Genomic DNA, 27,594 nt, shown 5'->3' on the forward strand with positions numbered 1-27,594 from the left:
GTTTCCTGCGCGAGTCTTCTCGCTTGTCGTATCAAAGCTGCAGTTCAATTTCTGGTCCGCTTCTTTCTGATGTCAAATGCTCACCCGACGTGTCATGAATTCATGGGAAACAATTCAAAGCTGTCGCACAGAGCAACTATTCAGCGTGAAAAAAACATGCGAGTCGGGGTAGAGAGGCGGACGTGTGCGAATGCCATTTTCAGGGTGGCTGGACTCTGTCCCTCCCCATCTGTCAGAGGTCAGAGGGGAATTCCTTTGTGTTTTTGGTGGGATTTCGATTAGTTTTGTGCGGGTTTTTTGGGGGACACGCAGTTGGCTCGCCATATGCTTCCCAGTTAATAGCTGGGCTGAGTCGTGTTTTCATAAAGGGATCCGGAGAAGTGGAGCGAGCTGAATGGATAAAAGCTGTTCTGACACCTGTTCAGAGAGCCCTGCTTGTATAAACACTCGCACACACCTACATGCTCCATTGTTCGCGCCAGTTTGTGGGATTCAATGCACCAGCAAGACAAAGCTGGCACTGGCAATCCAGTGGCTCAATCACAGTGTGTGGCTCCCACATTCGATAAACACACAAACAACGAGTGCGCGTGGAATTACACCGCTTGTACTTACAAGAATAGTTCATCAACATCATTTGCAAACCTTTGTGTCGTTTCCAAACTCGTACCACTTTCTTTTTTCATTAGAACCCGAAAAGTGGCACTCGTTTCCATATAATTGAAGCGAATGAAGTCTGAAGAAGACAAAAACACGTTAAAGCTATCATCAAAACAGAGCTCATGCCGTTATATTCTCTTGAAGGCCAAATGACAGCTTTTCGTGAGGAACAAACTTAAGCTGAAATTAGCGGAAACCTTCCCCTTCAGTGAGAGTCTGATTCATGAATGCATTATCAAAGTTATTCATTAGAAAGATTTGATGCAAAAGAAATTCATTGGGTCTGAGGAACGATTTTCAATAGATAATTGCTTAAATTTCTGTCTTTTTTATCCCACTCTAGATGATTAGCCTAGATTGTCAAATTTTTTTGTTTGTCATTTTAGAGCTCGACAGCTCCAGTCGTCATTCGCTTTTATAATATTTCAAAGCAATAAAGTGGTTTATATGACATATGTTACCATGGACCACAAAACCAGTCATAAGGATCAACTAAAAAAAATGGAAACACTTTCCATTGATGTATGGTTTGTTAGGACAGGACGATATTTGACAGAGACCTGGAATCTGAGGGTGCGAAAAAAAATCGAAATACTGAAAAATCGCCTTTAAATCTGTCCAAATGAAGCACTTAGCAATGCAGATTACTAATCAAAAATCAGATTTTTGTATATTTGCTGTAGAAGATTTACATAATGTCTTCACGGAATAACATGAATATCCAAATGATTTCTGATATAAAATATAAATGTATAATTTTGACTCATATAGTGTATTTTTGGCTATTGTTACAAATATACCTACACTACTTATAACTGGTGTCGTGGTCCAGGGTCACATACAGTATATTCCTTTTGAAGGTCAATTTTCATAAGGAACACACTAAATGTAAGTCATTTTTTAACTAAATCCTCCCGTCCAGTGAGAGTTTATGAACAAATCATCATTGTGATCCGGATCTGCTGTCTCATTAGAAAGATTTGACTCAGAAAGGACAGTTTGTTCATGATTGGGACTTTGCTACTGTACATCTCTCATGAGTGATATTACGGTAAGTAATGACTTGTGTTTTAGTCTTGTAAGGTGCTTTTTGTTGTTTTAGAGCTTGACAACCATAGTCGTCACTCACTTTATTACATTTAAAAGCAAGATAGAGTAGAGTCCACCTAAAAACCTGCCACATTTACATAGCGCTTTATAAAATACAGTTGGTTTTGTATTAAGCAACTTAATAACAAAATAACAATGTTGTAAAACCCGTCAATTATGAAACCGATTCAGTCACAGATTGAAAAGCAGCTCTACAGAACACAATATTGTCATGCAACTCATGTTTGGTTGATGTGTAGTTAATATGTATATCTTGATTTTCTAAAAGTTATGAATGGTTTACTCTAAACCTGACTGACAAACAGATTTACATCTCTTTGGGACTTTTTGACTTCAAACTGGAGACAAACCGAACCATTTCAAAATCTCACAAATATTACAAATTTTCTTTGCACTGTTGGGTTTGATGAGTTGTGTTTTTTTTCCAGTATTTTGCACATGTAAACACAATCAGTCAAAGGAAAAAAGGATAGTTTAATAAAAGCGTTTCTCCTGCCAGCTTGCTGCATATCTCTCAAACCCTTCTTTCTTATTCTGTGTGCTCTCTTTCTTTCCCATTACAAGCTTTAAAGGCACGTTCGCACCAATGACCATAATGTTTTGCTTAGCATTTTTCTCATGCCAAAAATTCAAACTTGGTATAAAAAGGTGCCTTCATTTATAAGGAAGATCACAAAAGGATCCAGAAACTTGGGTGGTATCGATAGGCCTCAATCTCTCACATAATCATCAGAATGAATCAGAATGAGCTTTATTGCCAGGTATGTTTACACATACGAGGAATTTGTTTTCGTGACAGAACATATGCCGTAATCTTTGCCTGATGTCTGCTGCAATGGCGTTTTCTCAATTTCTGTCTTGCATCTGCCGAATTTGGCGACATAACACAAGTTTCCTGTTGCACAAAGGTTTTTTTTTTTCTAGGTTTTTCATGTGTGCTCTGGAAAGCGTGGCCCTGAGTTCAAAGCCAAAGTTTCTGATGCGCGTTCCCTAGCTGTGAGTCAAAGCCGACAGTCTGGGAACTTTGATTAACTCGGGCATCTTTACAGTTCCCAGTCAGAGACAGCCAGAGCTGGGTCATGTATATCTGCTATTTGTTGTTGGTCATTATCTCCCACAGCGGTTCAGTACTGAAACCTGCCGAATTTCGGTCGGCTTCATCTTTTCTTTTTGTTGATCGGTCAAGCACGTGACGCTCAAAGTACACACACGTCATTTGTACTAACTTCTCGACGTCAACATGTCTCGCGGTGCTTTTCTAGTCGTTTTTGATTCCACAGGGAGCAGCCAAAGGGACCTTGATGCACAGAAGAGCAAGTTAAATATTTCTCGTTGTCGCCTGTCAAAAGTGTCGGCGCGCCTGAAAGCGCAAATTAAAAGCAGGAAATGTTTGAAATTGCTGTTGCCAAGCTCTCGCTATGTAAGCTCTCTTTCACCTCATTTTTTCAAAGCTACAGCTTCAGCTTCGAGACACTGAGATGGAGAGACTCGTTTCTTTCAGTCCTCTTGGAGACAAGTCAGCTCCCTCCACCAGTTACGCGGTTATAGCCAAGCTCAATTAGGTGCTGGATGGCCCGTCTGAATGAAGGAAAAGGCATAGTCAATCACTTATAGGTAGCAGTTGGGAGGATGTCTGATGCCACAATTTGTCCTTGATGTTTTTTCTAGGATCTATAAAAAGCGAATTACTCAACGGTGCTTGTTAACTGAAATCAATATTTTCCTTTCATTTGGGTTTAGATGAATGAGTGGTGGCTTAGTGGTCCGTACGTCAGATGCACTGAGCTTTGGTGCTCATTTGGGAAATGCAAGTTTGGATCCATGTTTCAAACATACTGAGCCCAGCCTTTTTCTGTGCCCCTCAATTTTTTTGGTATTTTCAAAGTGTGCATTTATACACGCTTTCTGTGTGATGTCTTGGTTTGCATACTATCTTTATAGTTTCTTACAAACACACATGCGCACTTGCATAATATTATCCCCTTTGTAATCGTTAACATTTTCATAAGTAACTAATTTAATTACACTTTTTTTTCTCTGTAACTGTAATGTATTACAGTTACATTTATTTTGGAATTAAATTATATAATGCCATTTCATGCAACTAGTTACTTCCGACAGTGTATGTTTAAATTAGTTTGCATACTATCTTTAGGTTTTCATACTTCATAGAAATAGTATAAAGTCCTGCATAATAGCACACTTTGACATGCTCTTTTCAAAACTTGCACTTATTCTTATCTTGCGTATTATATTAGGGTGCACACTCTTGCATACTATTTTCAGTGCTTGCAGTAATTATATAATTTTGCATGTTACTTTATACATACTATCTATATTTATGTATATTTCTCAGTTTGCATTCTATCTTTTCATGCATATGCAATAGAAGTAGTCCTTCATAATCCTGCATTTTGGCCTACTATTTTCAACATACTATAATTTGTGATGCAATCATTCTAATATTGCATACTATTTCAGATATAAAATACAAAGGCAAATTGAGCCTCTAAGATTTATCGAGTTTATTTATTTATTGAGTCGTGTCTTCTATTTTTACACCACACAGACATGATATTTCAGAAATATTTACTGTGCCGAAATCTCTCAATATAGATGCAGGAAAAAACACTTTATTTATTTATTTATTTTAACTCAGCAGGGTTAGAGACAGGTCTCTGAACATCATAAGGACGAAAGGGAAACAAGTGAAATGAACAGACATTTTGACACTCTCTTGGTGAAAGCGAACTCCCGTTCCTTCATTCGCATGCTGGCAGCATCCTGCTACATTAAAGGCAATCAATGCTCATTGAGATCAGGGAACGGGATGTGTGAAAACCACTTCAGCTCGTGTCTGTGGGTGACGGCATCCGTGCACTAGCGCAGTGTTAATGTGTCGACCGCCTCTGCCCGTCTCCTGCTTAATTGCATCTTTTCATGTCAGTTAAAGAGAATACACACACACACACACGCACAAACACATGCGTAATGCTGCCAGACGAATGCAGGACACACCTGCATGTTCATATGCTGGAAAGACCAGTAATGGGGTGGGATGCAGACTGTTATATTTCAATCCCCTCGAATCCAATTTTTGACTAAGATGCCAGCAATGTGTGCAAACATCTTAAATATTCATCTGTTCCGCTGGTCAGGGAATGGAGTATCCCCGGTGTTGTGCGTCAGACCATATGGTGTGCTGGAGTGACTAGTCTGAATGCGTCTGCAGAAAGAGTCTCGTCCCAGATGGCAGAAGCCTCAGCTTCAGTATCCAGCTTCCGCGTGCCACTCTATATCTTCCAAATCACAGACTGGTTCATATTCTCATTTGTTCTATTGAATGTGTAAATTAGAGTTGCTGTACTTTTTAATTGTGGTAAAGGTGTTCACAAAATCCGATTCCAAAATTGTTACGAAAGTTTTTTTCTCTCTCTCTCTCTTTCTTTCTCTCCATTGGATTTCACCCATTAAATCCTGCTTCTGTTGATCTTGGTAGTTTGGATCATCTATTGATCGTTTATTCATTGTATTCTTCACTGCTTCATCTATCTATCTATCTATCTATCTATCTATCTATCTATCTATCTATCTATCTATTTCATCTCTCTGTCTGTCTGTATGTCTAGCTTTCCATCCATCCATCCATCGTTTACACTTCTGTTCAGTTCATCTACCATTCGCCGTTTGTTCTACCAATTTATCGTTCATTTGTTCTGTTTATCATTAGTTCTGTTGTTCTATAATTCACTCATTCATTTATTCTGTCTATTGTTTGTACGCTCTGTCTGTCGTTTGATTATTTTATGTGTTGTTGTATTTTTTTCTTTCACTTGTTCTGACATTTTATCATTCGCTTGTTCATCATTTGTGTGTTCTGACTGTCGTTTGTGAGTTCTTTCTGTTGTTTACTTGTTTTTTTCTGTTTTGTTTGCTCATTCTATCATTCCGTTAATCATACCGTCGAACGTTATTTTGTTCTATTGCTCTATTTTTCGCTCGATTAGTTATACCTATTATTCTGTTGTTTATTCTATCTATCTATCTATCTATCTATCTATCTATCTATCTATCTATCTATCTATCTATCTATCTATCGTTTTTTCGCTCATTCCTTCGTTGGTTCGTTCGTTTATTAGTATTGTCTGTCAATCTGCCGATAATTTAACATTTTTATATACACTATTGATTTTTCTATTTTTCTATCTTTCGATATAATTTTATTTTACGTAATAATCATTCTTTTGTTTGTATCCTTAGCCATTCTGTCTATCATTCTTGTGTTCTGTCTATTGTTTTCTTTCTATCGGCTGTTCTATCCGTCTATCGATTTATCATTCGTTTTGTTATCTGTTCTGTCTGTCATTCTATTGATCGGCGTTCTGTCTATATAGCTGTCAGGACGGATGTTCATGCACACTAGCAACTAATGTGCCTAATTTTAATCAAATCAAATCACTTTTATTGTCACATCACCGACAGCACGTGTGCCGTGGTGAGAGAAAAGCTTGGGAGCATGCTAAAATACAATAGACACGTTTAACAAATAACACTATACACACTTTACTATTTACTATTATGTACAGTAACTATTATATATAAACACATAGTGTATATATAATACACGTAACCATCCACATAATCCACAAAAGTACACAGATTGGTTGTAAATGAGATGGTTGGTAAATAGAAGTATTATTGTGTTAAAGTGCAGTGCATGCTACAGTACATTGAAGTCCAGTTGGTAAAAATTGTGGTAGTGGTGGAGTTAAAGTGCATGATGAATGGTATGCACAGAGTGGTGTGCTGTGTAAGTGTCAGTTCTGAGTGTTCAACAGCCTGATAGTCTGACGGAAAAAGCTGTCCCTCAGTCGGCTTGTGCGTGATCGGATCCTGCGTAACCGTCTGCCTGAGGGCAGCAGAGAGAACAGTCCATGGCTTTGGTGGCTGGAGTCACTGATGATCTTGCAGGCTTTCCTCGTGCACCACCTGGTGTAGATGTCCTGGAGGGAGGCAGTGTGGCGGGTACTTCACTCTACCCTTTGTATATCTCTGCGATTGCTGCAGGTGCTGTTTCCATACCAGGCAAATCATCTCGGTTAAACTGGCTAGAGTTGGTAGAGTTTCACAAGAGGCTGCTCACACTGAGAGTTCAGAGCTTTCATCAGTCTGCAGTGGCATGGAAATGAATGCTGCTCTGTTGTTGTTTTGTTTAGTCTTCCTTTTGTTCTTCTCTTTTCTTCTCAACCTCCAGGACCAGGTCACTTCCCAGAGTGATTGACACTTCCTGTCTGTGTTGACACTGGCGTCATCGCTAACAGAGACTGGGTGACCCACCATCTGTATCAACCCAACAATAATAGACAGAATTCACCATTTTAGTGCTCATATTGTGGCACACATGGTTTTCTTTTGCTCTTTTCTGTTGCACACAATCAGACCGAAATGAATGGCTGTGATTCATTTATTTGCTTATTTGGTGCATTTATGCTGCCCCTCAAGGCACAATGTGTTTGTCTTGCATCACAAATGGAGATCTGTGGGTTTAGACGTGAGCTTTTAACCCACTCATGAATTGTCTTGGAGAAACGCCATGATTTGTAGAGACAAAGTGAAAAGATACAATAAACGTTCCATGGGAAGCCGATAAAAGACCGGCTTTGCAAATGTACCATGTAAAAGACATTTACAGGAAACTCTGGGAAAAAGGATGCTCATATCTCCTGTGTGAGTGTTTTATTGAAGTGTGGCATATATATGTCCAGTAACTCACAGTGGCAAGGCTGCCAATGACGGATGCATTAAGATGTTTTGTAACTGCTCTCCTTGAGTTTCTGCCCATAAGAAAAAAAAAAAAATCAAAGAACATTCTCATTTGTTTCTCAAATCATAATACATGGAAAGTTAAAGATTTTTCATAAGTGTCCCAATTCTCAGTTTTTGTTGTTTTTTATTTTGTCCAGAGAAAAACAAAACCAAAAAAAAATAAAAAATAAAAAATATCATATAATATACAATAAATAGTGTACATATTAATTTAAAATAGCAATTTTTATTTTAATTAATTTGTAGATTAATCAAAAAATAGATATTTTTTAATTTTATTTAAATGTATTTTACACACATTTTTTTATTTGATTTGATTTTGTTTGTTTTTTTTACGTATTAAGTATTGTGAATGGCCAAACAGAAAATAATTATTAAAAATAAAACTAAAAACTAAATATAAAGTTGTAATTCTAAATAAATTACTATATATATATATATATATATATATATATATATATATATATATATATATATATATATATATATATATATATAAAATATTAGTATTGATTCTAAATATATGGATACACACCTGAATATATAATTACAAATTATGGATGTATCATACGTGTGTGTGTGTGTGTGTGTGTGTGTGTGTGTGTACATTTGTAAACCAGAGTATTTCCAAGGCTGATGAATTGGCCCATTTTTTGTAATTCATATGTTTTACTGTATATTCAAAACTTACATTTATATTTTCAGAACTGTATCTATATATTTACATTAACAGGTACATAGTCACTATTTACATTTGTTTATTTAGAATTATAACTTTAAAATCAGGATTTATCAATATAAATATATTCAGATTGTCTATCATTTTCTCTCTTGTCAGTGTAACTCTATGGGATTTCTTTTGGCTTGTTTAATGTCCACCAGGTGAAAACTGTTAGTCTGATAACTTAACTTAGTCTCACATGGACAAACCCCAGGGATGGGCAGTATTGATGCCTGCTTTAGCCCTAACAAGTCTCAGGATGAGTTGACGGAGGCCGGAGGCTGTGGGAGTCTACAGAGGTCTGGCATGATGTTTTGCCAGGCTCAGAGAGCCCAGGCTGGGCAAGACAACAGCAGGATTAGCACATGCCAGCGCACAATCGCCTTCCCACAGTGAATACGAAGTGGGCAGCATCGAAAATCATGCTTTTCTCCTCAAAAACCTTTGTGAGAGAAAATCTTTGACGATACAAACAGATTCATGGACTGAGCTTTAAGGGACTCAATGTGTCTGTGTGCTTTTATACGCCAAAGCTTCCACCAGATCCTTTATCTGCAAGCGTGTCGGCTTCCTTTTGTTCGAGTATCGCTTCTTTTAGTATGTGTGTGGGTTTGTCTTACTGTTTGTTTGTGTACGCGTTTGCTCGCCTACCTCCATGTAGGAGGTTTTCGGCTTGTCATCTGTCACCTGCCTGTGACAGCCAGCGAAAACTGCAAAGCTCCAACCTGCAGATACAATTATGAGATAGACTCCCATGATTCCCCGCTGAGATGGAGATTTCTGCAGGTCACATGATCAGGAATCGAGCAGAACAATGCACAAAGGAAGATCCAGCTTTGAATGAATTAACATGCTGTCCATTTAACCCATCAGATGAGAACAAATTAATTTTGATTAATCGACTGTGTGGCCGCAAATGAACTGACTGTCTCATTCGTTTTGCTGCGCTGGATGGCTCAACTCTCTTTTTGTCCTTGTGCTAATCTTTGACTCAGAGCAGGTGACTTGTCTGCTGTAACGTACACTGGTTATCCGTGTCCAATCTCTCAGACAGAGGCTTGTGTTTCGCCCTTGGCCACGGCGAGTCCGATCTGCAGCATCTATTATTTACTACTGGCTCTTTGTCTCTCTCACACTTGGTTTGTACTAAAGACTTTCTGCCTGTAATAATCTAGAATGGGCCTGTCAGACATTCATATACTCTGTGACCCTAAAAAAGGCAAACCTGGTTGAGGTTTTGGATTTTTGTAATTAATGTAAGTTATAAAAGCTGTTCTTTATTGAAATGTAGTTATTTGTTATATCTAGCTCTGTTTTGTTGCAAAGTCTTATTGTGTGCATCTATTCAGTTTTCAGACAAAATCAAAGATAATTAAATTTGACAATACATTATTCACAATATTCTGTATGGGAACTCAGGTGGTCAGGCAGATCGTTCTCTGTGTCTGTCTATATTTATTTTGTTCTGTCTATCATTCTCTCTGTTTGTATTATTCTGTCTATATCTGTTCCATCTAACTGTCTGTCTGTTGTTCTGTTTTTCTGTCAGTCTGTCTATCTATCTACTTTTCTGTGTGTATATTTGTATGTTGTTTTGTTTAACAGTTGTTCTATTTGCCTGACATTTGTTCTGTCTATCATTCTGTCTGCCATTGTGTGTGTTTCTCAGTCTATCTATTTGTCTGCTGTGTTTTCATCTATCCTCCTCAGTCGTTTGTTCTGCCTGCCTGTTTACTGTTCTATCTTTCTTTCTGTCTGTTTATCTGTCTTTTGTTCTGTCATTTTGTCTGTCTATCTATCCATCTTTTGCTTTGTCAATCTTTCTGTTGTTCTGTCTACCTGCCTCTTATTCTATTCTGTCTGTCTGTCAGTCCTTTGTTCTGTCCGTCGATCTGTTTGTCTCTCGGTCTGTCATTCTATCTGTCAATCCTTTGTTCTGTTTGTTAATCTGTCTGTGGCTCTGTCAGTATTTTGTTCTTTCTGTCGCTCTGCCAGTCAATCTGTCCGTCGTTCTGTCTGACAGTCCTTTGTTCTTTCTGTTGCTCTGTCAGTCCTTTGTTCTGTATGTTGTTTTGTCTGTCGCTCTGTCAGTCCATTGTTCTGTTTGTCACTCTGTCTGTCATTTAGTCTGTCAATGTGTCCTTTGTTCTGTCTGTTGCTCTGTCAGTCATTTGTTTTGTCTTTAGATCTGTCTGTCACTCTTTTGTTCTGTCTGTAGATCTATCTGTCGAACTGTCAGTCCTTTGTTCTCTGTCATTCTGTCTGTCAGTCCTTTGTTCTGTCTGTCGTTCTGTCTGTCAGTCCTTTGTTCCGTCTATTGATCTGTCTGTCATTCTGTCTGTCAGTCCTTTGTTTTGTCTGTCATTCTGTCTGTCAGTCCTTTGTTCTGTTTGTCAATCTGTCTGTCAGTCCTTTGTTCTGTCTCTCATTCTGTCTGTCATTCTGTATGTATGTCAACCCTTTGTTCTGTTTGTTAATCTGTCTGTTGCTCTGTCAGTATTTTGTTCTTTCTGTTGCTCTGTCAGTCCTTTGTTCTGTCTGTTGATCAGTGTGTCTTTATATCGGTTGTTTTGCCTGTTGCTTTGTCAGTCTTGTTCTGTCTTTAGATCTGTCTGTCACTCTTTTGTTCTGTCTGTAGCTCTGTCAGTCCTTTGTTCTATCTGTAGATCTGTCTGTCGAACTGTCAGTCCTTTGTTCTGTTTCATTCTGTCTGTCAGTCCTTTGTTCTGTCTGTAGATCTCTCTGTCGAACTGTGAGTCCTTTGTTCTGTCTGTCAATCTGTCTGTCAGTCCTTTGTTCTGTCTGTCGATCTGTCTGTCAATCTGTCTGTCAGTCCTTTGTTTTGTCTATCGTTCTGTCTGTCAGTCCTTTGTTCTGTCTGTCGTTCTGTCTGTCAGTCCTTTGTTCTGTCTGTCGATCTGTCTGTCATTCTGTATGTCAGTCCTTTGTTCTGTCTGTCGTTCTGTCTTGTCAGTCCTTTGTTCTTTCTGTCGTTCTGTGTGTCAGTCCTTTGTTCTGTCTGTCGATCTGTCTTTCGTTCTGTCTTGTCAGTCCTTTGTTCTGTCTGTCGTTCTGTCTGTCAGTCCTTTGTTCTGTCTGTCGTTCTGTCGGTCAGTCCTTTGTTCTGTCTGGTGTTCTGTCTGACAGTCCTTTGTTCTGTATGTCGATCTGTCTGTCAGTCCTTTGTTCTGTCTGTCGTTCTGTCAGACAGTCCTTTGTTCTGTTTGTCGATCTGTCTGTCAGTCCTTTGTTTTGTTTACCGATCTGTCTGTCAGTCCTTTGTATTGTCTGTCATTATGTCTGTCAGTCCTTTTGTTCTATCTGTCAATCTGTTTGTCATTCTGTGTTTATCTATCCTTTGTTCTGTTCATGAGTCTGTCTGTCTGTCATTCTATCTACATGCCTGTGTATTTTCCAGGGTTCTGTTCGTCTGTTTATCATTCTGTCCATCTTGATCTTTTTTTCTATCTTGAGATTTGATCTGCTTGCTTGATCTGCAACTGATTTACCACAACAATAACAACAACAACAAAATATGCTTGCCTTTAAAAGCTTCACAAAAGCAACCTTGCTTTTCACTACTGTTTACATCCTGTAATAATGCTGGTAAAAATGCTGTATTTTTTTTACTTCAGTAATAACTGAACATTTTTGTGCTTAACATACACACCCAGATGGTATGGTGGAGAAGTCAGGTTGAGTTCAGTACAAATGTTTTTTTTTTTTTTACAGGATATAAAGAGATTTTAGAGGCCTGCTTTGAATACTGTAACCTATCAAGCCTTTGAAAGGGTTACTTGGTTCCTATAATCTGAAAAGAGTGAAAATGCACTTGCAGTCTTTGATCGTTTGAATATAATTAGTTTTGACATGACCAAAATGTATAATCAATTCACTGTTCTCTCTCTTTTTCTTTGTGTTTCTTCTTTAGGATGCTGGGGGAGCTCCGCTTGACTGTGCTCCAGTCTCTCCTGGCTGTGTGTCTGCTCTTTACCCTGGAACATGGTGAGTCATTCTCTCCTGAATCTCAGCATTCATCTACTCTTATCCATTCGGTCGTGGGAGTGTACTTGTCAATCGCATGCCCTCGTTGACTCAGTAACAACTTTTCCAAATCTCAGAATGTCCAAAATCTGCTGCTGAATTAGTGCAATTTTCACCCACAATGGATGAAACTAGTTCAACCTACACTCCTAAAATTAAGGTTCTTTATTGGTATTGATGATTCCATTAAGAACCTTTAACATCCATGGAACATTTCCATTGCACAAAATGTTCTTTAGATTATTACAGTGTATTGATATGGTTCTTTTAAGAACTGTTTACTATTCTGTAACCTGCATTTTAAAGATGCTATCTATCTATCTATCTATCTATCTATCTATCTATCTATCTATCTATCTATCTATCTATCTATCTATCAGTCTTTTTGTCTGTCTATCTATTGTTCTGCCTGTCTAGCTGTGAAACTCAATGGTGACCTTTTTTATTTTCATTTTGGACCCCACTGACCTTCAATTGATGCACAAAAAGTTCAAAACACTCTTGTTTTACATAATTTTTTGTTCCACTGAAAAAAAGCAGGCCTACAGGTTTGGAACGAGGGGAGTAAATGATGCCAGAATTACAAAATTTTGGGGGAACCATCCCTTTAAACAGGTTTTCTCTCGTCCTTTCATCTTGTGGTAATTACCGTCACACACCTTTCTCACCTTTCCCACTGATGAGCCTTTTTGGACATCACTGATAAATCCCCCTCGGCTGGATTCGGCCCTCCGCCGCTTCTATCTGCAGTAAATAGGAATGCGCGAGGAACACTTTCATCTGCAGAAAGCCTCATTTCCTCACATTGCCACCTAAAGACTTGTCATCACTCACTCTAATGCCTGCAACGGCTCTCAGCGGCGGTGATACGTGCCCACGTGCCGTGAAAAAGGAAGACGCTGACGCTGACGCATAGCTTGTGCTGACTGAATCCTACTCCGTCAAAAACCTTTGTAGAAGCAAATGCTTCATGCTTCACCATGCAAAACCAGGTCCCAACTCAGAACTTTTGGCAAGGCTGTGTTGCATGCACTGTTTCACGGACCAGCCTCTTCTGATTTCAGACACATCGGGTTCTTATCGTGCATTTGCAGGGTTGCAGGCCGGGCCGTGGAGTCTTTCGGTCCCTGACCCGCTTGCTGCCATCTGCACAGGTTGCTTGTAGTCGGGTCTGGCACTTGAGAACAACTCTCGTCTTTCTTTTTGAGCTTCATCTGTGATGAGTGAGACAGGTTGTGCATAATCTGCATGAAGATTTCCTCACCCTCTTAGCTTCACTCTACATCGATACCGCTCTCATGGGACGCCCTTGGTGTAAATAAGGACACTTTGTCGCCATGAGTGTTAATTATTATTATTATTTATTTTTTTGTTGAATTGTTGCAAGAGTCAACTTTAAACGTTGCTAGCTACTATAGTTTGCAACATTTGTCTTATTTTTCATTTAATTTAACATCAATCTATTTTAATTCAGTTTAGAGTTCTCTTTCATACAAGTCAAGTCACTCGGCGGCCATCTTTGAAGTGCAGCTTCTATCTACTATTTACTAATTTGTTCCTTCACTGAACTAAAACATGCACATGATTACTATTGCATTCCCTCGATTTGCTAAATCGTTGCCTACAATAACCTACAATTTAATTTAATTTAGCATGAAAGTGTGTAGTTTGTGTGTAGTTTTGTTTTTGTGAATGAAAGTGGTTTACTCATATATATATATATATATATATATATATATATATATATATATATATATATATAATGCAATCAAAAATATTAATACAACAAATTGGAAAATTTGATTTGTATTTATTTATTTAGCATGGAAACACAGGACAAATGTGAAAGTTTTTATTTTTTTTATTTTTTACATTTATTTATAATTAATTTTATTCTATAAAGATTTGATGATTCGTTTTTATTTATTTAGTTATTTAGTGTTTAAAACCCTTACAAAGGGCAGTGCAAATGGTAAAGTTTTTTTTACATTTATTTTTAAATAATTTAATTTGATAAAGATTTATTTATTTACCTTGACACAGTTTAGTTTTTTGCTTGTAAGCCACTGAGCCATTTAATGCCCCTAATGTTCTTTCTCTTAAAATGTAAAATGGGAACATAAAAAATTTACTTTATGCCCAAAGGGATTGAATTGTCACAAAAATTTTTATTAATTGATTCACAGTATTCAATCAGTCTGCTATTTCCATAAATAATTAGTTTCAACCTTACCAGTGCCAACTAATTTTAATGTTACAGCACTCAAATATTTAGCCATGCATAAGTCACGCAGCTGCTGCCCCAGTTTATGTGGGTATATCTTTTTATGTGAAGGGGACTTGGGTTAAGTTGCATCCCCGTATCACACTAAATAAATGTGCCATTACCTAGCAGAGAGCAGGAAATATAGTCAAGCCTCTGGACTCTTTATGTATGTGCGTGTATTTGAGCAAGAGACGGGAAGGAAGACAGGAGATATTGAGCTCAGACACCCTGGGCTCGGTTAATATTCATGGCGCTGTGAATATGGCGGGAACCTCTGGGGGGTTTCCAGGGGAGAGCATCTCATGCGAGACGCTTTCAGAAAGGGAATGTCATTAGGACGGCCCGTGTGCGTTTGCCACCGTATTAACACACCTGTTCACTTTTAATCCAATGATTCCACGTCTCAAACACGGTTTTAGAGGCGGCCATGTCCGTCATGGAGGAGGATGAAAGACACCATTGGAGGTCCCACTTAAAGGCACAATATGTAAGATTTTTTTGTTAAAGTATCCAAAAACCACTAGAACAGGGTTATATATTTTGCTGACTTGTGTACTTACATAACCCAAATGTTTCGAAGATTGTTTAAATCCAGAGAAATAAGCAATTTTAACTAGTGACACGGACCGTGTCCATAGTGTCTGGTTCAGTGGCCTCGTTTCGCTCCGACGGCTTTATGTCTCACCCTGCTTTATTTTACTGTGTTAATAATTCAGCTCCCATGATTCCATACTCAGTGTCCCCGTCATCAAGCTACGCTCCCTGGACCTGTTTATTTCGAATAAGCGCTCTCCAGCGGCAAAAATTACATACTGTGCCTTTAAGAGTGCGAATAAAACAAATGCCGCATTTGTAGATTTACCTCGGGGCTACTGGCTCCTGCCGCGCAGTTTATCACTAACGCTTTGGATATGTGGACACATGATTGTTTCGAGCTCAGTGGGCACGTGCATTGCGAGCGCTTGTACGCAATTAGACACCACGGGACAGTCTCGGCCTGTGGTTGAGTTACTAAAGGAAGTACTAGGGGGAAAATACAGTACTGACTGGCATGGACAATTTACCAAGTGGTGGACTGTTAAAGTGGCCAAGGCACTAAAGAGAAGCCACAGTACTCGTGCGGATTCGTTATTGCATTAGTGGTTTGTCGCTGTTGCCTTGGCAACCATTAAAAAAGCATTTCAGGAAGTATTAAAACATTAGCAGCCAAATTACAGTGACATCACTGGCCATGTAGGGAAGGTAGAAGACTTGTTTGTTTGATGTTATTTTGGTTCATTTTGAATTCTTTTGTTTTGTTTTGTAGATCTATCTATCTATCTATCTATCTATCTATCTATCTATCTATCTATCTATCTATCTATCTATCTATCTATCTATCTATCTATCTATCTATCTATCTATCTATCAACCTACCTACCTAAGGTTTATTATTATCCTAAGGTTATAATAATAGTAATAATAATAAACATTAATAATAATGTAATAAATTGTAGATTCATAAATTTATTATTAAATAATTTAATTGTATTTACTGTTCAATAATAATGAATAACAATAAACACATTTGTATTATTTAATAATATAAGTGGGTATAATTATTATTAATATTATTATACACAGTGTGTGTGTAAAGAATTTATTATTTCTTTACTTCTTTATTAAGGTAATACTACTACTAATAATAACAAATGTTAACACATTTTAAGTTTATTAATTTAATACTGATTCATTTATTTTATTATTCAATAATAAGAACTATTATTATTATTGAAAATAATAATAATAAATGTGACATTATATTATTAACTTGTATTATTATTATTATTATTTATTATTATTATTAGTATTCACAATAGTGTATGTAAACAATTTTTTAATTAATGTTTAACAAAAATATTTGCCCACTGCTTGTACTCTTCACTAAAGAGAGATTGTGATATACAAGTTGATTCTTCTTCTTCAAATAATTCATTAAATAATAAATCCTTTATTTTATTAATTACCTAAATTAAATAGTAAAATAAGTAAATATGTTCTTAGTCTGTTTTTTATTATTATTATACACATAGGATATGCAGCAAAAAAAAAAAAAAGTGGCTTTGGCCTTGCATGCGATTAAATATTTGTCCACCGCTCACTCACCACAATGAAGAGAGATCACAGCACACAGCACAGATTTATCATAGTGTCAGCTGTTAACTGCAAACATTAAAGCATGTTAAACATTCCCAGCTCACATAAACACCACCGGATAATGTCTGTCACTATTAAGACCAAGGTTGTGTGAAGAAAGTAGTTGGCTTTTTCACTTGACAGTATCAGGCACATTTTTATTTTAACCCCCTCCCCCACACACACACATCTTTATTATGTTTTCCCATCATTAATTGTGGTGTTCATTTCATTTGGCGTGGTAATAAAAGGCCCTTTACTTCATAAATTCCCTCAAATATCTGAAATGAATAAATGAAATCGCTCCAGAAGGCACGGCTCGTCAGCATAACCCTGGCCCGCAATCGATCAGTCATTCGGTGGCTGCTGGGTAATTGAAGACAATGGGGCCACTGTCAGCAAGCAGCCAATTACATTAGCCTTCAGAAAAAGAAAGAGAGAAGGAAAAAGGTCCATGTAGGAGATGCGTTCGAGCGCTGTTGCCTTGTGTTTCCTGTTCTGGGTTGATAAAGGCTTTTGACAGCACTTAATGCATTTCAGGTGTTCAAAGACGACGGCAAATAGTCACAATACATCAAGCAGTCGCTGTATTTTTCGCTAGTCTTTGGCCTTATAACCCTCTGCATTTTACCTTCTTTTTGGCTCGACCTCAGACGGATGAGGAAAGATTAAAAACAACGGCAGAATTTCAAACAAAAAGCCGATCTCCAGGGGGTTATGCTTGTAAAAACATTTCCATCTAAATGCAGATTTGGTATATTTCGCCATGCTTCTTACATTCATTATTTACCCATTTGGGACCCAAGCAATTTTTTATTCCTTGACTCCGAGGCGTAATTTGGTTTTTAAGGAGGTATCTGCATTTGATTTCTGTTTATTTAATGTGGCAAATTAGATCACGCTTGCAACACAAAGCATTACAGACGATTTTTTTTTTCACATGGTTGGTGCGACTGTATCCGGAGAGTGGCCTAATTTACTATACACCTGTTAAAATGCGGCTGCAAAACGTGCGTGAATGCAATTAGAGGTGTTTGCGTGTGGGCATCGAGGGCCTGGGGAAACAACGTCATGCTCCGCAGTCTCGCTGCTTATGTTCTCCTCAAGCATGAATTCGGGCAGCAGGAAGGTAATTCAGAGCCTTCCCCTTATCGTGAGCAATCCTTCCCTGGAGATGGAGGACGGAAAGGAAGAAAAGCGTGAGCTTTGAGATGAGATCCAGCGGAACGACTGGAGAGGACGAGTCGAACCCCCTCCAGAGCAAATAAATTATCATTTATAATCTAGTGATTTCAGCTGTCCTGCAGCTCCTCAATCACAGGCAAACGAAAGCTTTTGATAATGTAAAAAAAGAAAATAATAGATTAAAATGTTGTCTAATTTCGTGATGTGGCGATTAATCGCAAATCAAATTTGGCTTTTAAAATTACTCCCAAAATATAACTTGAAGTGTTTCAATTTTTGTGTATATCATCAAACAGACATAGAAATATTTTTTATTTGATAAAATGTATTGCTTATACACTTTTGTACCATGAGGGTGAGTAAATGATGACACAGTTGTCCCTTTTAGGTGGGTGAACTATATCTTTAATAATTCATTTTATTCATTGTATTTTATTATTACTGTGGAAATAATGAAATGACTTCTTTAATGAAATGATACTCTAAATAATAAACTAAAACTGCAGGTAGGTGGTGGTAAATGTCTTAAAGGGGGGATGAAATGCTCGTTTTCACTCAATATCCTGTTAATCTTGAGTACATATAGAGTAGTACTGCATCCTTCATAACTCCAAAAAGTCTTTAGTTTTATTATATTCATAAGAGAAAGATAGTCTGTACCGATTTTTCCCGGAAAAACACGACCGACTGGAGGCGTGACGTGTGGGCGGAGCTAAAGAATCACGAGCGCGAGTAGGCTTTTGCGTTGAGAGCATTTGGAAACTGTGACATTACCGTAAGGGAAAAACCATCATCCAAAACAAACCATGGCTTACAGTCAGATTCAGCCATTTATTTATGATCCAGAATCAGACCCCGAGGCTGAAACTGAACGAGAGCAGCAGCAGCAATGACTCGCTCCGAGCGGGGCTCGAACCCAGGTCTCGGCATGGGAGGCGGACGCACTAACAAGGAGGCAGAGATATTTTAAGCAGTTTTACTCACCGCACGCGGTTCCAACACACGATCGTGACCCTTTTTCCTTGGGAATGCATCATCCTTAAGAAAAAAACGATACGCAAATCCGTCGTCAAACTGGGCCTTGTTTGTAAAACAAGCATCTTCGAAATGCAGGGAACAAACACAAACACTCCGTTGATGCTCTGTAAAAATAAACTCCATCCACTCACTGTAAATTGTAATAGCTTTCCTGACTCACATATACTTAGTTAACTTTACTCAGTAATATAAAATACATACTTCTTACTAGGTTTTGTTGAGTTACAGTCAATTGCAGGTTGAAAATAACAATTTACTTAATTGTTTGAGTGACGCTTACTTGAAACAAGCAAGTAGCAACAAAGGATGCAATGACGTTCTTACACCAGTGAGAGGCAGCAGTGCAATAAAGCGTGCCTAAGGTGCAGAAAAAAAAAACGAAGAAAAAGAAGCGGCACTGCAAGAGCATGCGTAATTTGTAGGTCTCGGCGCCAATTCTCCAGATGTGGAAAGACGTTGACAGGCCACCTACGTTTTTATCCGGAGCTTCGTTACTTTTTTTGAAAGAAAAAGAATAATAATAAGGTAAGTAATCAAGCATGCAACATTTGAGTGAATGTTTTTTTACTGTCTGTTGCTAATTGTGTCTGAGCTTCTTAATGTGTAACAGTTACCAAATAATTTTGATTTTATTCAGATCTTGAAGAAGATGGTTTGGCCTGTTTTTTTTTTGTTTTTTTTTTGTTTTTTACATATAAAACTATCAGGTACCACAACGGTTCCTGGATTGACTAAACTTAGTTTTAATTGTTCCAAATACAATTATGGTTTTCTATTTTACCATTTTCCCTGATGCATTCCCATCTGTTGGCTTTGGTTTATAAATGATTAACGTTACAAAGCTGTTGAAATGGCGACATTTACTGTTATATTTAACAGTTCATGCAGAGATGACGTTTGTGATTATTTTTTATATGTTTTGTGATTTCACGTTATGAAATCAAAGTTATCAAAGGAAACACTGTTTTAAAATGGTCTGTACTGAAGTCACACATGCATATTTATAGAACTGCGTATTTAAAGGTATATTTTCTGTAATGCTTGTAGAACATGCACATATCAAGGAATGTGTCTTTAATTGTGCAAAGCAGAACCTGTTAAATAAATTTTGTTCTTTTTTTAGAAGAAGTCCTTCTGGCAGCTGCCTCCTGATTGGTCTTCAACACACAGGTCTTGATACACTGGTGAGGACTTTATATTTTGTTAATATTTTGTTGACTAAACCAACTTAAAATATATGTCCACTTCAAATAATCTCTTGCAGATGCAGTGGAACTGTAAGCACTGTATTTTTTCTGCAAACAAAAGAGGACTTTTGTTAAAACATTATCGTCTAAAACATGGAGGCTTCACTCGGCAACAGCCAATACCATGTCTTCATATGGATTGCTTGTGCTCTTTCAAGTCTTTTAACGCACTCAAAGTGCACTTATCTGTTTGGCACTCTCAATCAGACAGACAAACAAGTGAACCCAAAGTTGCGTTTCACTGCCAGTTATGCGAGTATGTGCAGCCCTGCACTGAATCTGAGTTTTTCACTCATTTACGCAGTCATTTAAAACTTAAACAAAGCGTTTCATGCCCATATGAAGGCTGTCAGTTTGAGAGTAATGTATATTCAACGTTTAATGCTCACAAAAGCAGAGTACACAGTGGGAGTTCTACAACCCAATTTAAAGGTCCAATACTTTCAAACATTGAACAATTAGATCAACTGACTGAAGTGGCTGAAGAGGTGCCTTTACAGGATGACAATTGTGTAGATGAGTCTGTAGATGACATGCAGGACTTAGAAATTCAGTTAGAACGTAACCTGGCTTCATTATTTTTGAAAATGCAAGCAATCCTGCACATATCTGAAAGCGCTGCACAAGAAGTAATCCAGCAGATTAATCAGATCCAAATGCTTTCACAGCCATTACTACAAAATGCTGTCCAGAAAATTATCAGTCATCACTGTAGTGATGTGGATAATTCCATAGTAAGTGACATTGTTAGTGTAGTGTCACAAAGTAATGTCCTGCTGAAATTTACCAGTGCAGAAGGATCCCTGTCAACAGCTAGCAGAAGAGCATCTTATATGCTGCGAGAATTTCCAGTCGTCATGCCAGTTGAGTTTGCTCTTGATAAAGATCACTCATTTGTGTATGTCCCCATACTGAAAATGTTGAAGACATTGCTTAACAATAAGGACATTTTGGATAAGGTGCTGCACGCAGAGGGGATTTCACCTGAAGGATACCACTCATTCAGAGACGGCTCTCATTTCAAAGAAAATATTCTTTTGAATGTAGAAGAATGTAGGATTGCCCTTGGTCTATACATTGATGACTTTGAAGTTGCTAATCCAATTGGAACCTCCAAGAAAAAACACAAACTATGTGCCATATATTGGGTACTTGCTAATCTTGATTCCAAGTATCGGTCGGCTCTTCACTCCATCCAACTTGCACTTTTGTGCAAAGTTAACACTGTAAAAGAGCATGGCTATCATGAAGTTCTTCGTCCTCTCATTCAGGACATTGCAACTCTTGAGGAAAGTGGTGTGTATATTGAACGATTAGCAGAAAGTGTTAAAGGCACTGTACTCTATGTGGCAGCGGACAACTTGGGGGCTCACTCTTTGGCAGGATTCCAGGAGAGTTTTGCAGCAGATTACTTTTGTCGGTTTTGTATGTGTAAACAAGATAACATTCAGGATAAGGAGGTCAGATCTGGTCTACTTCAGCCAAGGACAAGAGAGAACCATGAAAACATGTGCACGAGGTTTCCCGTGACCATACTATGGCAAAACATCATGGCGTAAAAAGAGGATGTCCACTATCTGAAAAATTGACACACTTTCACGTGGTGAATGGTTTCCCACCTGACATTCTTCATGATTTTTTGGAGGGTTTAATACCAGCAGAATTGTCACTGTGCCTTAAGGATTTGATTGCCAAAAAATATATTTCTTTGGAGTCCTTGAATAGGGCTATTAGGCAGTTCCCTTACACATTTTCTGATAAAGCTGACAAACCACAGATCATTCCAAAAACTTCCTTCTCTAGGGGAACTACTGGGGGAAATGGTCATGAAAATTGGTCTCTGCTGAGGCTGCTTCCATTGATGATAGGCCACAACATCCCTGAAGGAGACCAATCATGGGAGATACTGATGCTTCTTAAAGATACACTGGAGTTGGTAATGTCAGCACACTTTACGGATGAGTTAATACACTTCTTGGACTGCAAAATCTCAGAACATCGTGAGTTAGTGCAGAAAACTTTTCCAAACTACAGACTTCGTCCCAAACATCATTTCATTGAACACTATCCTCAAATGATACAAATCTTTGGCCCTCTAGTAGATGTGTGGACAATGAGGTTTGAAGGGAAGCACAAATTTTTCAAGAAAGTTGTACATGACACATGCAATTTCAAGAATGTAGCACATACCTTAGCTGTAAGACACCAGAAAATGATGGCCTTCCATTTGGATTCCTCAACATTCTTCAAGCCTCTTTTGGAAATTGATAAAGTGAGATCAGTTATGGTCACATCCTTCCCTGAGAATGTTCAGAGTTCACTGCATCAGCAAAATGGCAAGCAATCTTCAGTGCTGGTTGCATCATCTGCATGTGTTCATGGTGTGAAATACTGTGCAGATATGATTGTCTCTGTTGGCAGTTGCTCAGGTCTTCCAGAGTTTAGACAAATAACACACATTGTGGTTATCAACACAGAAATTATGTTGGTCTGCAGGATTTTGAGCTCCTGGTACATTGAACATTTGCGTTCTTATGAATTGTGCTTTGGTGGGGCAGGGTGTCTTACAGTGACCCATCTGTCTGAGCTTAATGATGTTTTCCCCTTATCTGCCTACCGAGTAAAAGGCAATGTGTATGTGACACTGAAACGTTACATTCTGTGCTGAATGAAAATACATCAAATGGCCACTAAAGAGAATTTCTTTTTTTTCTTCTTTTTTTTTTTTAGGACCATGGAAAGCTATAAAGTAAGACTCATCCTAACTGAACTGGACATAAGGAAGTTGTCACTGGATGCAAAACCCAAAAATGTTGAAGAGCTGAAGATAAAAATCAAAGAAAAATGTGATCTGCAGTATGACTTCAATGTGATGTATGAAGATTCAGACTTTGACAATGCCTTCTGCAACCTTGAAGACATAGGTGATCTACCAGCTTCAAGAGCTACAGTGAAGGTAATCCCATTGTTGGTTACCGCCTCAACCACCAGCATGTCTGATGACTCCTGTGTTTCCAATGATACAGTGATTCTGCCCACAGACAGCTCATCTACAAGACACAATCCATGGCCAGAGATTTTTGAGATTCCAAATTTTTCTGTCGATGTAGAATTCAGACTCAGACAGTCTAATCTTCAATATCTACGAGACCAGACGTACCTGAGTGTAACGAGAGACATGAAGCATAGCATTTTAGAAAAGCTTGCTGAAACTATTTACAAGTTTGATGCGTATCCGAATAATGAGCGTATTCAGTCTGTGGCACTAGCGCTCATTAACAAACATCCCTGCCTTAAGGAGCAAGGTTCGCCGGATGGATGCTCTAGCTGGAAGCACAGCTTAAAATTCAAAATGGGAAACTATCGAACTAAACTAAGAAAAGCAGGATGTGTAGAGGTTGGTGTAAACGGAGGCAAAACAGGTGGCCCGGGAATGGCAGCAAAAGGACTGAAAAGGCCAAAAAGGTCTGAGGTAAATTACTTACCAGAACACCCTGAGGGGCAGAATGAAGTCAGCCTAGAGGCTGTGAGACAGCTTCTGGTTGAAGAAATGAGGAAAGTGAACCCTAGTGGAACTTTCATTGCATCAAAGATGGACCTGACCTTCTCAATGCGAAGACATGAGATTGTGGATGCAGAAACTCCAGTGAAAACATTAATGGAGCGGTGGCCAGCACTTTTTACAGAGAGACAAGTAAGTACTTATTCATATTCCTTTTTCGACCATGAGAAACTGCATTCTGTTTAGGTTTGTCTTTAGAATTGGCCTGTAGCCTTGACCAAACATTAACAAATGTCCACACTGTCCCAACCCTCAGTCTTTTTCTTTTTTTGTTGCATGTGTAGGTGTTTGCAGAGTTTAACAGGATAGTCACCACAGATCTGCAGAGTAACTTTTATGGTGCTGTGGATCGCTACACACCACGCTTTGTCACAATCTTCAAGTCCAAGAAAGGGACCGTTGGAGAGAAATTGAATGAGCTTATGCAGCAAATGAATACAGGGGTGAGTTTACTGCAGGCGTAATTTTGTTTATTATTCTGTGACAGAATTAATATAATTAATGACAGAATTTAAATCTTTGGGTGAAGTAAGCTAATTTATTTTTACTGTAGCTTTAAAGTTTCATGATCTTGAACTTGATCTCTTTTTTTTCATCTACTTCTAGAAAGAAGCAGATGTGACAGCAATGCGCACTCTTGTGCTCCGGGGCTTACCTATTCTGCTTGGTGATGATGCCAGTAACTTCTACAACACCTGCAATGTAAGTTCTCATTGTAAACAAATTTAAAAGGGTTACTTCTTCCAAAAAATAAGAATTGTCATCAATTGCACTTCTGTGCTCCAAAAGTTGTTGTTTCTTTAAAAAATTAATAAAAGTACCTTTTTCCTAACTTTTGACCGGTAGTGTATTTGCTGCCCTTTTATTGAGACAACACTTAAGATTAATCTTGATTACATCCTATGAGTGCAGTAAAAATACAAAGGCTCCAAAATGTGGCAATTCAGTGTAAGCTAGAAGGGTGATCAGAGAAAATAATATCAGGAAAACTTTACCTTTATTTTCATAGCATTTATACAATACAAAAGTAAGTTCACAGTGCATTAACTAATGTTAACAAGATTTTAATAAAGTATTTGTAAATGTTGAAATTAACATTTAACATACAAGATAAAGTGCAGCTTTATAAGTGCAATTCATTTTTAGTTCATGTTAACTAATGCAGTTAATGAATGTTAACTAATGAACCTGTAAGTGTTACTAAATGTGTATTGTATTTGTAAGGATATTAAACAATCAATGTCAATTAAGTAAAAAAAAAAAATATTGAAAAGTCCATGAAACAATTGATCTTATGTCTGGTAACAATTGTGACCAGTAGTAGAACACAGTGGGTCTTGGTCTATGGTGTTAAAGCATTTACAAATTGACAAACCTCCAGCAATTAGTTTAAAGACTGTTAAATAGAAGGACAAAATAGCATTCAGATGCAGCATTACATCACAAATGATCAAATAAAATGATGACAAAAGGACAAATTATAGGAAAATGCAAGGTAATTATTATCAACTTTATAATAAACTTAAATAAATAACAATATAGACAGACAGCGATAGATAGATAGATAGATAGATAGATAGATAGATAGATAGATAGATAGATAGATAGATAGATAGATGAAATGTTCATGTTCTAATTTGTTACACTGTTAATTTATGTTATAACATTTGATAGTGTTTAATATTTGATAATTTTTTCTTCTATTATACAGATGTTTTTTATTATTGTCTTATGTATATATGCTTTGCCAATATTGTATTATTTACAGTCATGCCAATAAAGCAAATTTGAATTTGATAGATAGATAGATATATTGATAGATAGAGACAGATAGACAGAGATAGATTGATAGATAGAGACAGATAGATAGAGACAGACAGATAGACAGATAGATTGATAGAGACAGACAAATAGATGGATAGATTGATAGAGACAGATAGATAGAGAGATAGAGACAGACAGATAGATTGATAGAGACAGACAGATAGATGGATAGATTGATAGAGACAGACAGATAGATGGATAGATTGATAGAGACAGACAAATAGATGGATAGATTGATAGAGACAGATAGATAGAGAGATAGAGACAGACAGATAGATTGATAGAGACAGACAGATAGATGGATAGATTGATAGAGACAGACAGATAGATGGATAGATTGATAGAGATAGATAGATAGATAGATAGATAGATAGATAGAGACAGACAGATAGATAGATAGATAGAGACAGACAGATAGATTGAGATAGATTGATAGAGACAGACAGATAGATGGATAGATTGATAGAGACAGACAGATAGATGGATAGATTGATAGAGACAGACAGATAGATGGATAGATTGATAGAGACAGACAGATAGATGGATAGATTGATAGAGACAGACAGATAGATGGATAGATTGATAGAGACAGACAGATAGATGGATAGATTGATAGAGACAGATAGATAGATTGATAGAGACAGATAGATAGATGGATAGATTGATAGAGACAGATAGATAGATAGATAGATAGATAGATTGAGATAGATAGGTAGAGATAGATAGATATGTAAAACTGTGGATTTTCACGTTTCCCTGTTGTAATACTTTTATTGTTTGGTTTTATTCAGGCATGTGATGTTGATGGCTGGCCACAAGTGTCCGTTGGGGTGCTGACTGTTATTGATGAAGAAGAACCTCTCATTCCAAATAAACTGTACCTTGACCCAGTGTCTACTGCAGTCATTGTGGAGGGAGGTATAGTACTGGATAATCTGCAGAATCTGCCTCAGGCAATTTGCATCTTGTTTGGTCTGTCTTATGCTTTAAATTTGAAGTACCCAAAAGGCATGATCAACACTTTCAACTTCGTTCAGAAAGTGATGCTTGGTTTGGGACAGAACAAACTGCCACCAAAACTACAATCTCTGAAAAATCTCCTGTTGAGCTGAGATGTAATCAAATGCAAGAGTGATGATATTTGACATTTGATAAAAAAAAAAAATGTTCTGACAGTGGAATAAGAGTAGTTGATAGAAAAAAAAGGAAAACTAAGGCACTTGTTTAAAATTGTCAGCCCATTGGTTCTTGAGCAAGTTAAGAGGCTGCCAGTGTAATCGACGTGTATCAGAGACATTGCTTTTGGCACTCGTCAACTTGTTGGTTCTATCAAATTTGGTCTCTGAAATGTTGTTGATTTAAAGTTGTTAAGATTCAAGGTATGGCCCATTTACTTATATAGATTTTATATACATTTATTTAGATATTTGTATTGTAAAATATTTTTGTTTTAAACATTTTAAAAACCTGACTATTTGCATTTTTTTTTACCCCAGTGCAAACTTGTGTGTACCATCCTTGTGTCAGTTGTTAAGAAAAATAAATATATTTACCTTTGAATTGTATCATTGCCTTTAATTTGTTTGTCCAGTTGCAAAATTTATCTTTGAAAAATTGTGAACCTATTCTCTGTGATTTATAATAGATGATTGTTAGCACTTAAGTTATTTGAGTAACGCTTGCTTGGTTTTTTTAAGGCAATCGGTTTGCATGGTTTTAACAAGTAAACTGGATTGCCTTTGAAGTAAAGTAAACTCGGTAATTCCAAGTTGTATGCAGAAAACATCACCTTAGCACAACTTGCATAAATAAGTTAGGAATACTCACAAAGTGAATTTTACTTGAAATTATTTAGTTGTTTAAAATAGAAATTCTGAGTAGTCTATACTAAGACAAGTACATCTAAAGTAAATGATTAAGTATACTATACAAATTT

General features: G+C 37.4%; 2 protein-coding genes across 7 annotated transcripts in view; both read left to right on the forward strand.

The window, feature by feature from the left end:
• Positions 1 to 27,594, forward strand: part of LOC113039608 (neurocan core protein-like) — a 138,627-nt gene that overhangs the window by 22,653 nt on the left and 88,380 nt on the right. For both annotated transcript variants that reach the window (XM_026197549.1, XM_026197548.1), the window contains exon 2: positions 12,249 to 12,322. In XM_026197549.1, the coding sequence (XP_026053334.1) occupies positions 12,250 to 12,322 (73 nt within the window). In that variant the 5' untranslated portion in view covers position 12,249. The remainder of the gene's footprint in view (positions 1 to 12,248; positions 12,323 to 27,594) is intronic.
• Positions 19,164 to 26,811, forward strand: LOC113039609 (uncharacterized). 5 transcript variants are annotated; one of them, XM_026197551.1, is made up of 6 exons: positions 19,164 to 19,550; positions 20,149 to 20,209; positions 23,003 to 23,966; positions 24,119 to 24,277; positions 24,441 to 24,536; positions 26,450 to 26,811. In XM_026197551.1, exons 3-6 carry the CDS (start codon positions 23,007 to 23,009, stop codon positions 26,768 to 26,770), a joined length of 1,536 nt encoding a protein of 511 aa, XP_026053336.1. In that variant the 5' UTR covers positions 19,164 to 19,550; positions 20,149 to 20,209; positions 23,003 to 23,006; the 3' UTR covers positions 26,771 to 26,811. The 5 variants fall into 5 exon arrangements, with proteins under 5 accessions (XP_026053336.1, XP_026053338.1, XP_026053335.1 ...); XM_026197553.1 differs by having other exon boundaries at positions 20,152 to 20,209; XM_026197552.1 differs by lacking the exon at positions 19,164 to 19,550 and having other exon boundaries at positions 19,982 to 20,209.

Source organism: Carassius auratus, chromosome 22 (genome assembly GCF_003368295.1).
Source record: "Carassius auratus strain Wakin chromosome 22, ASM336829v1, whole genome shotgun sequence".
Taxonomy (NCBI): Eukaryota; Metazoa; Chordata; class Actinopteri; order Cypriniformes; family Cyprinidae; genus Carassius; species Carassius auratus.

Excerpts from the sequence above, each read along its gene's own strand:
- LOC113039609 (XM_026197550.1), top strand. The coding sequence starts at position 20,263 with ATGTCCACTTCAAATAATCTCTTGCAGATGCAGTGGAACTGTAAGCAC.